Here is a 15,815-nt window from a genome sequence, read left to right on the forward strand (position 1 = left end):
AAACTCTGATCGATCTTTTTCCAAAATAAAAATTCGCCGAGCATTCGAGGACACGTATAGCCTTTTCGACTGTTAATAACAAACTAAATACTCGAAACAGCTGCAAATGAATACATATGCCAGTAACATGTGTACCAAATAATTAAAAAAATTAAAAATATAATACACAAAGCCTGCGAAATTCAGCTACTTCTGTAGCACACCTCGTACAGTGACGATTTCTGTGATTCGCAGCGCCTTTCTCGTAGCGTCGCCAGTTGGTGCTTGTAGAGAGCATTCCCTAATTAACGTGACTTAGAGCGCAGCACGTAACCAATATAACACAACCCGAAGAAAGCTTTTCGCAACTGACATTGGCCATGACGAAACGTAAAAATGTTAAAGAATGAATTTATCGTACAACAGACTGTCTTAAAAGACGACTGAAATACAAGTTTTTACTGTTTCTTTAAAAAGTAGCAAACAAATCGCATTTTGTAACCAGTACCCTGTTTTCAGCATTGTACCAGTGCTACTACTATGAAAGAAAAGTCCTCTACTAGCAAAAGTCCGGATTTGAGTCACGAGCACGTACAATGTTTTTAATGCTTTAAAACTACGCGTTCCAAATGCGTAATAACGTCTTTGCTGAAAAATAAATTCTTTGTCTATCCAAAGTCCCCCTTGACAGAGCGTTGGGGACGATGCGGGAGACCCGCACCGCTGTACTAGGCAAGGTCCTAGCGGAGGTGGTTTGCCATTGCCAATTTTGGGCGTAAGTGAACAGGAAATATCCATAGTTCAATTTCCAATCTTCACTGCAACTCTGCGTTTGAAAGCTTCATCGTCAATGTGCACTCTAGTCCATCCGTATCCACAGGCCTACTAGATTTGAGAAAGTTACGGTGTTGAAACTACTTACGGTGCCATGTACGATCCTGCCGACCGCTGCTATCAATTGTTGAAAACAATTTTAAACTTTGTCCAGGTACACTATTTAAAAAAAGTGCAAAATAACGTATTCCATTTTGCCTACTCTACTTGGTGAAAGAGCGAGCCACATATAGTCATCCGGAAATTTACACGTACATATCCCATTCATACGCTAACAATACCTTGGGTTAACCGATGGTTTTGTAGCAAAATACGGACTTTTTGTGAACGAGAAGATATGAGTATAGAACATTTCTATTACTATTTAATACTTGTTACTGTTGCTTAACATAATTAACTGTATTCAAATGAACTGTCGCTCTCTTATTGAAGAGATGCGGCAAAGGTTGCACGATGGATATTATTTCCCATTCAATTCTATACCTCTCCACTAAAAACACACTATTAGAAATTCAAAATCTAATGAGAATTTGAAAATGTACGTACAGCACAAGAAAGTGTGGGATAGCTTATTGGCTAACAAATAATACAGTCTGCCTTATAGCAAGATGATGCCCCGACTAATATAAAAACTGTCACAAAAGGTCCTGTCGGTGTGAAATCTATGGCATTAATATCAATACACGTCCCGAGTATTAATGCGCAACCTAGCCAAGTTAACTGATCCTTCCGACGCTTTTTCGTAGGATAACAATTAGGGTATAAATAATGTGCAATTTATATCGATATAAAACTTTCACAAGACACCAAGTCACACAAGTTGACAAATAGTTTCAAGCGATTCACTTAATTTTCCAGAAAGTGATTGAAGTATAAATTTGTCCAATTGTTTTCATGGAGAATTTATTTCTCAACAGGTGACGTTAACGGCAAAATTCACACGTTAGAGAACAAATTTCATTTAATGTTAACATTCCGACAAAACGGATCATCCACTGGAACAGAATCGCCTTATCGTTCTTGTCGGAATCACTTGGAAACTCTGCCCTCTCACTGCAACCGTACTCACATATTCATCAGGATCTTTATTCTCACTAGGAACATCTTAATAATAGTAAAAAAAAACTCCTGAAGTATTTCAGATTCGGAGATTTGTTTCCGTTTGTTGCGAATAGAAAAGCAGCAGGAACTTCAAGACGACATCAATAACTAATTGAAACTCAAAATACAATCAAAACACTTAATAAACAAAAAAGCAAGAAAAGCACATGAAAGCAATCAAGTATGATACACTGACTACCAACGTTAACAGCTAAGTTCATTAAAAAATGTATATATCATAGCAGATGGCCTCCACTAACAGCTTGTAGAAAACACGAGTGTACTCGGAATCCGTGTGTAATGTTTAAGAGTATACGGGCTTCACCCAGAAATCTTCTGAGAGATATTTTCAATTTGTAACTTCTTTTCCTGGGGCGTGAAATGGGCAAACAGATCTTGCACAAAAACTAAATTCAATGTGCACGCATGTTGAGACAATAAATGCTTGCAACAATAGACACGTTTTAAAATAACAGTAGCATTGTTCGTTATCATCACTGACGCTGATCCATGATGCTAAACACAAATTTATAAAAAAAAAAAGAGTCCAGAACAAAATTAAGAGGGGTATGACTTATATGCTCCATTACTAAAATAAGAGCTGTTATTAACCATTGCCCCTGTTGAAAAAAGTCGTAGGAAAACAGTTCCTTTAACACCTGAACTAAGACTGAGCAAAACTGAGGGAGAGGGGTATGTGGTATGAGCGTATTCAACTACACTCAAAGAAACTGCGACGTGTCTAACAGGGAAGTAATTGGTAACGGCTCGAGCGTTACTACGAAATGTTTTGACTCACCGTCCGGTGTCTCTGCGATCGTATCCATCAGCTCATGCAATCAGTTCGGCACAGGTGATAACAAACCGCCACTTCTCGGAAGCGAATGCAGAACCGCGGTAGCACACCACCTGTTCTCACGACACAGTTTTCCTGCAGTCCACAACGCACCAACTGCAGGCAGCACCGTAGAGACAGTACTCGTTCCAGAGATCACAAACAAATACGCTAGCGCTGAACTACCGTTGCCGAGTTCGACCAATAAAGGCGGCCGGAACAATAACATTGGAACAGCAGAGATATGCGTATATTCAAAGGGAAAAGTGTATCTGATCTACATGTTTTGCATATGCGTTGACTATTTAAACAGCACATAATGCAAATTTATTATATCGGAAAAGTAATGAACTCAATAAAGAAAAAAACTCGACGTTTCTCTATCTTTTCGTACTCGCATTGTTTAAACTGTCGAGTCCTTCAGAGTTATTTTAATTTGATTCCCTTCATAGTTAATGTATTATGTTCATATTGAAATACAGAGGTTTGACACAAACAATTGTTGAAACCACTCATGTTGTATTCGAAGGGAGCTATCGACTTGCATTACTCTAATAGTTCCGTGGGATATTTCTTCCTGACAAATGAAGCCGTGTTCGAAAATATGAATTCTGAAAGGAAAAATTTCTATTAAATTGGGTTTCAAACATAGTTTTATTAGAAATATACAAGTCAGGGAAAACAATACTAGGCATCTCTGTTGATCCATAGTGGATACGGGACTGCGGCCGGTCAGATTTCTACCAAAGAAAAATCATCAAACAGCCGTATGTTTTCAGAAGTTGTTACTTTATTAACACGATCAGTTTCGGTATCCAGTTAATGCTATCTTCATGCCTCTATGTACTCCATGAATAGAGAATCATCTACGTAACCGAAGACATCAATACCTGGATTGCTGTTTTTTTTTTTTTTTGGCTTATGTACTTCAAAGACTTGAGACCAACTTCGACACAAATAATTCCCGGAGTCCATGTATTGATGGCTACGTTTATGCATTCATTGATGTATCTGATTCTCTATACATGGAATGAATAAGGGCATGAAGATAGCATTAATGAGATACCGAAACCGACCGTATAAATAAAATAACAACTTAAGGAAACATATGGCTGTTTGGTGATTTTTCTTTGGTTCAAATGGCTCTGAGCACTACGGGACTTAACTTCTGAGGTCATCAGTCCCCTAGCACCTAGAACTACTTAAACATCACTAAACTAGGGACATCACACACATCCAAGCCCGAGACAGGATTCGAACCTGCGGCCGTAGCGGTCGCGCGGTTCCAGATTGTAGCGCCTAGAGCCTCTCGGTCACCACGGCCGGCTTAATACTGTAAGGACCAACGTTAAACGATGTGCTGCCGCGGAAAATGGTAATGCAGGATGTTGAGGCTTGCTTGAGACATCTGTGATCGAGGCTTTCGTGTAACAACTGACCCGGCACGACTTGACGTTCTTATAGTAAAAGCTTTTAAGTCTTTAATATGTATCATCTCAATGCAATGTTAACTCTGCTGTAATGTGTGATTTTCTCCTCCATTATTGTACGTAACACTGCCTAACTAATTAATTAATTAGGATGAGATATGGAGTTACCCTGCCGTGACAAAACTGAGTCGGACAAACAGCGTAGGTTGTTCCTTACGAACTGTTTGATTAAAATGGAGGGCTACACCGATCGACTGTAACGAGAAGGCCCAGCAAGTTTTTTGGAGAGTTCATAGTTGAACAGAGGGAAGCTTGCTCACCTCGTATCTTGCAAAGCTTACTCGATGTCACCACTAGATTTCTTCTTCACCAAATTCTAACAAGCATGCAATCGGCTGTGAATGATGGAATGGAAAATAGGAAACTCTCAACGCTACTTCAATGAAAGTCTCGCGATAAAATGATATTTTATTAAAAATAGGGAAATAAACGGCCTTTACAGCCAGTTCGACGATAATACTTTGAATCACATGCCGAAAGGAGCGTTTCCTAGCATTCAATATTTATAAAGTTTCCCCACTGTCTAGCGGCAATACTTGAATCAAAGTTCGCAGCGTTTACTCTTTATTTATTGAGCACCTTTGGAAGCTGACAAAAATCTCCACTCGACTTTAATGACCACACGAGATCGCACACTCAACGTTTTCAGAGGTCGAACAATGGTTTCACTAAGTTAAAGAACATAAAATATCCCGTACTAAGTACGTTCTGTCGCCCTGAATACTACAGTTTGATTAAAATTGCTTGATAAGTTGACAGTTCATGCGTTGTTAGCTGGTTTCCTCCAAATCACAGTGCTCAACGTCACGCCCGAACCGTTGGCCATTGTCAGACTGCCACAAAAATTAGTTCACATCCAGTTTCTTGTCCGGCTTTCTTTCTTAATGTGTTTGCGACCCGAATCCTGAGTCTGGCTCTTATACTTCGTTTTTCAGCAAACATGATAACCACACCAAAAACGGCACACGCACCCAAAACGATGCTAACGAAATACACACGTTTTATACGCCGCACTAATCAAACACTGCCAGATCCTTCCGCACAATACGCGATTCAACGTCACATCTACAGTTATTGTCATCACAGAGATCAGCCTACATTAGATAAGCTTCGCACGGCAATGCGTGTAGCCGAGTTTTTCAAGGGTAGAATTAATCCTTGAATACAACAATCTGCCTCAGTGTACTGGCATAGTGCAGTCATTAGCGTATAAACCTGCTGTCCCGGAAGTCGCAGCGGAACATTGCATTTGTCTAAATCTAGTCAAAATATTGGATTATTATTTTTATTCAATTACTTTTTATTCAATTTTTTATTTTTTATTCAGTTAACTTGTTTAAATGCATTTATTTCTAATACTTAGCCGCGTAGTTTTCATCATCGTATTGACCTTTGTATTCGCTCTCATTTTTCTTCCTGTCATTCTTTTTTCGTTTGGAATTTGCTCGTGTCGCCTATAGTCTGCAAGCAATTGCCAACCGGGACTGCTCATCGGTTGGTAATGATGCAGTCCCTGTAACCAATGTGAGAACAGTTTCAGGTTACCAGTGGCTCTCAGCACTATGGGTCTTAACGTCTGAGGTCATCAGTCCCCTAGAACTTAGAACTACTTAAACCTAACTAACCTAAGGACATCACACACATCCATGCCTGAGGCAGGGTTCGAACCTGCTACCTTAGCGGTGGCGCGGTTCCAGACTGTAGCGCCTAGAACCACTCGGCCACCCAGAGGTTACCAGTGGCAACGACAAATACAGTTTGCTTTTACCGCTGAAACTGAAAATTTTCTGTCTTTATTTTGCTCATAGAGCAACCATGAACAAAGCGACCTTGACCTTACTTTTGCCGCAGCTTGTTGAACGCCGTTTACTCGGGTACGTTGCACATCAAAAGATTTGATCAAAGAAAGCGATCGTCTTCAGTTTACTGCAAGGAGAAATCTTATCGCCTTGGTTTAATGTAGTGTGTGAACGGACGGGTATAAAGGAGGAGGAGGAGGAGGACACTTTGTGAAGTGTACATATTTTTTTCTTCTCTATTTTCAACAAGTGCTTCATGAATAAAATGGTTTTTAACGGCTATATTGGGAATTAAACAGCTATTTACCTTGAGACATTTCAACTTCAGTGCTTTGTAAGTAGCTTCATACATTTCTGGTATTATTTTCGTCATGCGTAGCCTATTCGAGTGCTCTACTGTAAACTAGAGTAGTTTTCTTCTCTCGCAAGAAGTCATAAAATTGCGGCTGGTCTGTCTTTCGCGGATATATCATTTCTAAGGTGAGTATTCTGCTTCGCAATATGAGGAGTCACTTTGCTGAGCACATATTGAGATGTACTCTCGACTACTTGCAATTAATTTTCTTACGTTTTTACGTCCTCACTTTGCAGCTCCCGTAAAAATTTCGTTTAATGCTCGTATTATCTCACCGTGAAACCTACAGCCTCACGTAAGTTTCCTTTTTCTCTCTTTCTCTTCCAAATGTAAACAGAGCAGCTGTAGTACATGCAACTGCAGAGCATAGTAGCAAGTCTTCATAGGTCTTTTTAAAGGAACTATGATGAAATAGCTGATGACGTTGCATTATCACATTTTGTGCCACGGCAATGAGTTTTATGAAAGAAATGTGACGATGATTTTATCAGATTTCTTTGTGAAAGACCGCGAGCCCACCGCGGCCGGCACAAGAAGAGAATAGAAGCTTCCGAAATGTGGTGCTACAGAAGAATGCTGAAGATTAGATGGATAGATCACATAACTAATGAGGAGGTATTGAATAGGATTGGGGAGAAGAGAAGTTTGTGGCACAACTTGACTAGAAGAAGGGATCGGTTGGTAGGACATGTTCTGAGGCATCAAGGGATCACCAATTTAGTATTGGAGGGCAGCGTGGAGGGTAAAAATCGTAGAGGGAGAGCAAGAGATGAATACACTAAGCAGATTCAGAAAGATGTAGGTTGCAGTAGGTACTGGGAGATGAAAAAGCTTGCACAGGATAGAGTAGCATGGAGAGCTGCACCAAACCAGTCTCAGGACTGAAGACCACACCAACAACAACAACAACTCTAACAGATATATTCGTCGCACATCCCACATTGTTTTCTGCGGTTATTTCACGCACTGTTGCTTGTCTATCAGCACTGACAGCACTAAGCAAACTTCGCTGCTCTCGATCGTTAAGTGAAGGCCTTTGGCCACGACGTTGACCATGGTGAGAGGTAATGCCTGAAATTTGGTATTCACGGCCCACTCTTGACACTGTGGAACTCGGAATATTGAATTCCCTAACGACTTCCGAAATGTAATGTCCCATGCATCTAGCTTCAACTACCGTTCCTGGTTCAGAGTCCGTCAGTTCCCGTCGCGTGACCATAATGATGTCAGGAACCTTTTCACATGAATCATCTGAGTACAAATGACAGTTCCGCCATTGCACTGTCCTTTTATACCATGTGATTCTACCGCCACCTGTATATGTGCATATCGCTATCCCATTATTCTTGTCCCCTCAGTGTAAACTCTTTATTTCATAATTTTGCAATTAGCTAATTTTGCCTCCTTGGGCATTATCACGCTACGATATAGTAAACATTGTTATGTATAGGGCATGATGCATGCCACAAGTCCGTGTGAAGGAAGCAAAATGTGAATGCATACAAGTGTTCCACAGAACTACACTGGGCACGAGCCCTGTTATCTCGCATGCCAAGACATTATGGGAGAAAAAACGAAACTCTTACGCAGGTTTTATCGCTGAGCCACCAAAAGGATTGTGTTTCTTTTTCTGTTTTACATACGGCCTTCACATTTCAATTGTGCCCATAGCAACTGTAGTTGCGTAAAACTCATTTTAGGGGACATCATGTCACATTGCTTTTCTCGCAGTGATGTGTGGAATATATCGAGATGTATTCAAGGTCGTTTCGCTAAATGGGTACAGACTGAAGGAAACTATCTCTGAAAGGATAAGCAAGAAAAAGTCATACGGATATCTGGCAGGTAATACGTTCCAAGGGAGGTACACCCACATGAAGGTGGAGATAAAAGATGTTTGGCGGTATAGCTTTCAGCGACTGAAAGCACACATTAAAACACACCAGGTAAGTGGGTATATGCTATCTGTACTGATGTTTTAGCTCCATGCCCAAGAGGGCTAATGTTACCCATGTCGGCGACGCGCTCACAACCCAGATTAATGTGACCTAACAGACGTACGGATAATTTTGATCAGATAGTATATAGTGTAGTCAATTGAATTTTAAATCTGATGTTGGACTGTTTTGTTTCCGAAGTTAATGCAAGAAGCGTAGAAAATTCAGTTATGAGCAATTTATGTATATTGCAAGGTCTTCAATATGTGTTTCTGTATGAAATTTATCGCAGAATTACTTCCCATTCTATAAAAAGTCTACATATTACCAAAACTATGTACCTACAAATTGTTATCCAACTTAAATTCGTATGCTAACCTTTGACTAGACAGAACCTAATATGAATTGAAATGTAACTGGTCTGAATACAGCTTGCCTTCATATTAAATGCGCAACTGAGGTAAAACAATATCTGGACCTAATCAAAATTTCCACTTACCTCAGACGTCTTGCCAACATTGCTGCAGATTTCTCGAAAGTACAGCAGCAAATAGTAAGCAAACAGCGGCTACGCTAGATTTCTATTTTTAAAGTCAAATTTCAAAACAACATTCAAACTGTTACATACCATTTTGTGCAATGTGGTAATGCGTAATGATAAACCTTCTTCAAAACAGCGGGACGGGGATGGTAACTATTTCTATGAAAAGACATTCCGAGACAACAATTTTAGAATGAAATATGTATTAAAAGAGACAGAGTAAAGCTTCGCGTGATCTTCACACATGACATTGTTCTGAACAATACTATGCTTAACAAAGTGAACAATCATTTGAAAAGGGTATGAAGTTAACATAGAATTTCTGTAGAAACGTAACAGCTTGATCAGTTGTAATCTTAATGCATGATTCAGGGAAATGAGGGGGGGTCTCTTTCTGAGCTCTGAGCAAGGTAAGTAGCTGACAATCATCCCGACTAACTGCGCAGTGCTGCAGTCTTACCTGAAACTCCTTTTCTTCAAAAAATAATAACATTTTTCAGATTTTATATTGTTTTCGCTTTCTAATATATGCATCATCTTCATTCTTTCCGTTACAATATACCTTTCTTTATCTAACACATACAGTCACAACACAGCAATACTGATACGTCCATCACCTACCATACTTCAACTAAGAATGCGCAAAGACAAAGGCTGTGCCATAACAAGACCAGTAACATAACTTGCTCAATCCCTGACATGCACATCGACAACTTACAAAAATTAAAATGATATGTCCACCTTACAATATATACGGGTGATTCTTATTAACGTTTAAAAACCCCAGAAGCGACGTAGATGGTGCTGAGACAAGTAATTTAATATAAGACACATGGGGCTACAAATATCGGGAAATAGCTCAAAAGTGGATGACAAATATTGACCATGTGACATCACCAGATGACGTATCTCTCCGCACCCGCAGCGGTTGCGCTTGTCGCTGATGGCACTGCTACACATCACTCCGCTAGGCCACTCCGTTTTGGTAAATGTGAACCGGTTCATCGTAGTCCTATGTTACCACTACCGCAAGTACTACCGTATCGCATCGTATAATGCAAGAACAATAACAGAATTTCCTAGCGGAGCGATGTGTGTCACTGCCCACTATCGGCGAGGGTTGAATTGACAGGCCGAACCGCAGTTCATGTGGGGTGAGGTACATCTAGTGACGTCACAGGTCAACATTTGTCATGTACTTTTGGTGCATTTCCCGACATTTGCGGCCCCACGTGTCTCAGCTTCATCTAAATCGCTTCCGGGATTTTTAACCGTTAATAAGAATCGCCCTGTATGTACAGTTTATATGTATATTTTGAGTAAGCCACGAACTTATTTTATTTCAACGCAGTTACAGTAATTCCCGAACACTTGTTTGTATTTGTTAATAACTAAACTGCAACATGTGATTCAGGACTGTACTATTTATTTTGCACGGTAAGCGCAAGAGAATTAATTCATTGTCGAACACAAGAGTTCAAGGTGCGTTAAAATCCAGTCTGCGTGATGCGTTGACACGCGAAATCTACAGAATAGTAAATATACAATCAAAAACAGCGTGTAGGACTCATTTGCATGCTTTTAAAATGATGATTTCCTTTGTATTAAAACAGACAGATTTACAGAAAAATTGAGACTGAAAATACATAATGTAAGCGTGAGAAGCTGTCATTTTGGAACAAGGTTAGTTTATTTCAAACGCATCGTATCTTTCGGAGCTTTCCAGTTCCACTGATTACTATGCAATCTACAGAACAAATAGAAGCTACACAGCAAGTTTCAAACTAAAGCAGAGTTGCAAATTGTTAATTTCATATTTTCTTCGTTTCAGGAAGCACTACAAAAAGTCTTATATCCGCAAGAACAGCATGTACATACATTTAACTATACTGTCCGAACAATCTAGCCCATTTAGACAGGAAAAACAAAAAACCAGAATTTTTTATCTAATCCATCACCGCTTGCCGTACTGATTTTCATGTCACGCAGTAATTTTTTTCAAAGATTCGCACAGCGCATCATCTAAAAGTTACACATTGTTGTGCGTCATTTCTCTTGTTTCCTCGAACTGTTGAGACACAAGTCAATCACGTAGATTAGGAATAGTTGGTACTAACACGATCAAAGCAGGCATATAACTGTCAAGTGGTTTGTAAACCAAGATTTTTCCGAATTGCTTCAGTTCTGCGTACAACAGTTAGAAGATCGTGCGTTATCATGATGGATAACAATAATATTCGCGTAAACTCGACATTCTTTTTTCCCTCGGCACGGTAGCCTCCCATCAGCCACTGCGCCCGGCGCCAATCTCGTTTGCCCGGAAGGTAACCATCATTTCCAGTGTTGGCGTGTCGCGATATATAACACCTATCGGAGCAGATCTGCAGCGTGTTGATAGCTCCATAATTCTTGAAGTTTACCAGATTCATGTGCTTTTCTCCAGACTGAACTATCATGATTTCCCTTCGAGTAAATGCAGCGTGAAAGAGTGTTAATCAGTCGTACTGAACATAGAACGCGTAATATGTGGATTGACGAAAACGAACTATAATAATAATGAGAATCTTCGCTATCGCGGCTCGTACGATTGAAATTTCCAATGCAAATTTACGTAAGAAGCTATTCGTATTTTATTTAAAAAAAAGCATTGCCAATGGCTTAAAACTATATTTTACTCGTGATCGTATTTTTTGACGATTTTACGGAATCCGTGGTATATAATGAACAGAGTTTTTTGATTGGAAACAGTTCTTTTGTCAAGACAATTTATCTGGACGTTTGGACTTGTACTAATGGTTGTAATATGATTTTTACATTTCGGATGGTGGTTTCCGTGCTCTGTTATTATACGTACTGGTAGCAATTAGTTCAGTATAATATTAAGCGAGCAGATGGGTAGAAAAAAGGTCCAAACCACGAAAATAAGGAAAAAACAAGCTGTGGATCAAACGCGCCACAAAAAAAAAAAAATCGCAAGTGAAAATAATGTCTAAAAAATGCAATCTACGTAGATGACATGACAGACAGGAATATCGAGCTGACTGCTTGTAAAATACTTTTTCATCCTGATCAGATTACCTTCCGTTAGGAACTTGGGCACACTCAGCGACTGTGATATGACTTTCAAATAGTAGAGCACAGCAATCAGTCGTCTTTTTCTTGCAGATTTTATTCATCAAATCTAGATTTCGGCTAATGCCTATCTATTATCAATGCACCATTTAATAGTATGAATGCATGTTCTAGTACGTCAATCCCCTGTTGCCGGCGTCTGTCACAGATCTTTCAAGATCAGTCTTGAAAGAACTGTGACAGACGCCCTAACAGCAAAGGGCTGACATACTAGAACATGCACTGATACTATGAAATGGTGCATTGATAATGACTAGGCACTAGCCGAAATCTAGATTTGATGAATAAAACCTGCAAGAAAAGGGCGACTGATTGCTGTGCCCTATCATTTGTAAGTTCTTCATCCTGGTTGGGGAAGGGTAAACGATTGTACACGGAAGAAGATAGCATGCCTAACAAGCTTATTCTTCCGGGGTGTCCATGTCTAGTGGCAATTACAATGCATTTTTGAGCCCCATGTCAAAATAATGGTACCGGCTTGCGAAACCAGCAAGCGACAATTATACACTATTTGACGTACACATTATATGACTGTGGCCTAGATCCTTGCACAAAATAGGACTGTTTTTGAGTAGGTTTTAGAAACTTGACACAATCTTCATTTGAAAAACTAGCTGTTGGAGCAATCTGCAGTAGGCTAACATAATTGATCACGCGTTCAGAGGTAGGTTTGATGCGACCCTCCACGCTATTTTCGTATCCTGCACAAATTTCTTCATCCCTGAATAACTACAGACACCCACATCCCTTAGAACCTTCTTACTGTCCTCAAGCCCTGGCCTCCCTTTGCAATTCTTAACTCCCCCCCCCCCCTCCTCCTCCACGCCTCGTCCCGTCCCGGGAGCACTTCCCACCATTATCAAATTAAGTGTTACATTATAGGAAATACTGCAACTTGTGGCTGGTTGCAATATTCCCTACAGTGTAATTTATGAAAACAGTTGCAGTTTCTTTAACCATAACGGCTAAAATGGTTCAAATGGCTCTGAGCACTATGGGACTTAACATCTGAGGTCATCAGTCCCATAGAACTTAGAACTACTTCAAACTAACTAACCCAAGGACATCACACACATCCATGCCCGAGGCAGGATTCGAACCTACGACCGTGGCAGCAGCGAGGTTCCCAACTGAAGCGTCTAGAACCGTTCGGCCACCATAAAAGCTAAAATTAACTATTCCTTGACGTCCCAGAATAGGCCATATTTTAGTCAAGTTGTATCACAAATTCTTTTGCCGTCAGTTCGATAAAATACCTCTTCATTAGTTAGTCGATCTACTTACCTAATCTTCAGCACTCTTCTGTAACGCCGCGTTTCAGAGGCTTCTGTTCGGTTCTTGTCTACTTTGTTTATCGTCCACGCCTCACTTCCACGCAAGGCTTCACTCCAGACTAACCTAATACTTTTAGAAAAGTATCTCTGACACTTAAATTTGTATTCATGTTAACAGATTTCTCTTATTCAGAAACATTTTTCTTGCTATTGCCAGCCTATAGTTTATATCCACGGTGACTTCGGCCAGTTTGGTGCCCAAATAGCAAAGCTCATCTGCTACATTTAGTGTCTCTCTTCCTAATGTAATTTCATGAGCATCGCCTGATTTATGTCGAATACTGTTCGTTATCCTTATCTGATTATTTTTTATGGTCATGGAAAGGTTTCTCACCACTTTCAGAATCACTGGCGCTGTCTGTTGACCTACTTTCGCTGCTGTGTAGAAGATAATTGAGATTTGCTAGTAATACGACTACTGGCGAGGCAGTCAATTATATGCCATTAATTTGTACTACACACATTGTTTTTATAGTTTTCAAAATGTTTTATTCATATCTTGAGATTGTTCAACGGAACAAAGAAAAGCCATCATACCACTGTGCGATCGCTATACCTCCACACCAACCCAAGAAACAACTTACACTGCCACCTCCAAAAATTTCCGTCCAAAAGAGAACGTCCTCTTATTTTTACTAAACTTATTGGCACGGTGACTAGTTTGAAATCTCTCAAAAAACTGGCGTAAGTCAGTGACCTCGCAGAATCTATATATACATGTTCTGCAATAACGTCATTCATTTTTCTTTTTTAACACAGCAAATTAACGAAATATGATATACAGGACATAAAATTCCCTCTGAGGCCTGCGATCATTTTTATGTTAATAATTTGGAAACCAGTGTTGTACAATCGCAATAAAGTCATGAGATGTTCAATTGACTCTTTTATTAGAATATGTTACGCCTTTCGGGATTACACCCATCTTCAGACATCTGTTATAAAAAAGTACAAAACATAAGTGAACAGCACACTCAACACGTCTCAACGTTACAGGAATGATTCAATGAGTCAATTGAACATCTCATGACTTTATTGCGTTTGTAGTGCATTGGTTGCCAAATTATTAACGAAATATGATTTTGACAGTGTCAGTCGCAAAATACAGTGCAGCCAGGTAGCAGGTCAACTTAAACTTGACATAGCCTACTTCTCAGTAAATTCACGACATGTAGCTGTACAATATTTGAAGGATACAATATTTGACATGAGTTACTGATTCTACTTCTCCGTTTGGAATTATCATAACGAGACTCAACATATACTTACAATTAAAATGGGTGAGTATCTGCTGGTCGTTACGTTTCGTCATCTTATAACCCATTTTCTAGACGCTATCAGCTTAGTTCAACTTTCGAAATCCTTTACCTCTCTGGCAGAATTACAATGCCGTTGACAAACCTCAAAGTTGGTATTTCTTCTCTCTTAATTGTAACTCTTTTTCCAATTTTTTTCTTTGATTTCATTTGTTACCGGACCTACGTACAGTTTGTAAAAGAAGAGGGTAGGCTGCAAGCGTCTCTCACTTGCTTCTCAACTACTGCCTCCCTTTCAATTACTTCGATAGTTAGAACCCCAGTCTAGTTTTTGTCAGTAACTGCTGAAGAAAGATTATGAGCATCGGGTAAAAAAGTGTAAAAATGAGAAAAGAATTTTTCCAGTATATTTATTTCTCAATTCAGGTTCTAGTAATGATTGCAGATGAAAAAGTAACAGCCCAGGCGATGTTTGGGCTCTACATCAGACGAAACATTCAGAGAATTTGGATTTGTGATCGCATACGAAGTTTTGAATGGCTCCATTTTCGTTTGAAGCACCTGGAATAGCTTTTCGTCAGGCTGCGGCATCAAAGAGAGTGATCTCCACAAGCGTCTCGCTGTGCTGCTAGAGGTGGGTGTGAGAGATCCGCTCTGCCGGCAGCTTGCTGGTGCGACTGTCGTGTCAGCGAGCCCGGAAGCCTTCCGCCTCGGCTAAACAGTAGAACGTAAGCACGTCTCTTCTCACAAAGGGTCTCACAGCTCCCGCTGCCAGCTCAAACTGATTTACTCTGGCGGCTGCAAGGAAGCTCGCACCTGCTGCATTTTCACGTTCTCCTTGCGTCGAGGATCCCGTCGAGTCAACAACAACTGACACGAAGGCAAAAGAAGAAAAGGAAGCGAAACAAAGGTTGAAATTTTCGGTGTCGAGCCGGCCTGGATGGGCGAGCGGTTCTGGGCGCTACAGTCTGGAACCGCGCGACCGCTACGGTCGCAGGTTCGAATCCTGCCTCGGGCATAGATGTGTGTGATGTTCTTAGGTTAGTTAGGTTGAAGTAGTTCTACGTCCTAGGGGACTGATGACCTCAAAAGTCCCGTAGTGCTCAGAACCATTTTTTTTTCGGTGCCGTGTTGTCTTTTGATGTATCAACAACGGCTCGCCTTGTTTACTGAAAGGGGCTTTTCAATCTCGATAGCGGTTTGACTTTGCTCTAGAATTCTG

The 15,815-nt window shown here is 40.2% G+C and overlaps 1 protein-coding gene across 1 annotated transcript in view; it reads right to left on the reverse strand.

The window, feature by feature from the left end:
- The window catches only part of LOC126360413 (MAP kinase-interacting serine/threonine-protein kinase 1), a 434,127-nt gene extending 431,097 nt beyond the window's left edge, over positions 1 to 3,030 (reverse strand). Inside the window, exon 1 of the mRNA XM_050007709.1 lies at positions 2,714 to 3,030. Within this exon, the coding sequence (XP_049863666.1) occupies positions 2,714 to 2,741 (28 nt within the window). The 5' untranslated portion in view covers positions 2,742 to 3,030. The remainder of the gene's footprint in view (positions 1 to 2,713) is intronic.
- Positions 3,031 to 15,815: the final 12,785 nt, after the last annotated feature.

The sequence above is a fragment of the Schistocerca gregaria genome, chromosome 1, assembly GCF_023897955.1.
Source record: "Schistocerca gregaria isolate iqSchGreg1 chromosome 1, iqSchGreg1.2, whole genome shotgun sequence".
Classification (NCBI taxonomy): domain Eukaryota; kingdom Metazoa; phylum Arthropoda; class Insecta; order Orthoptera; family Acrididae; genus Schistocerca; species Schistocerca gregaria.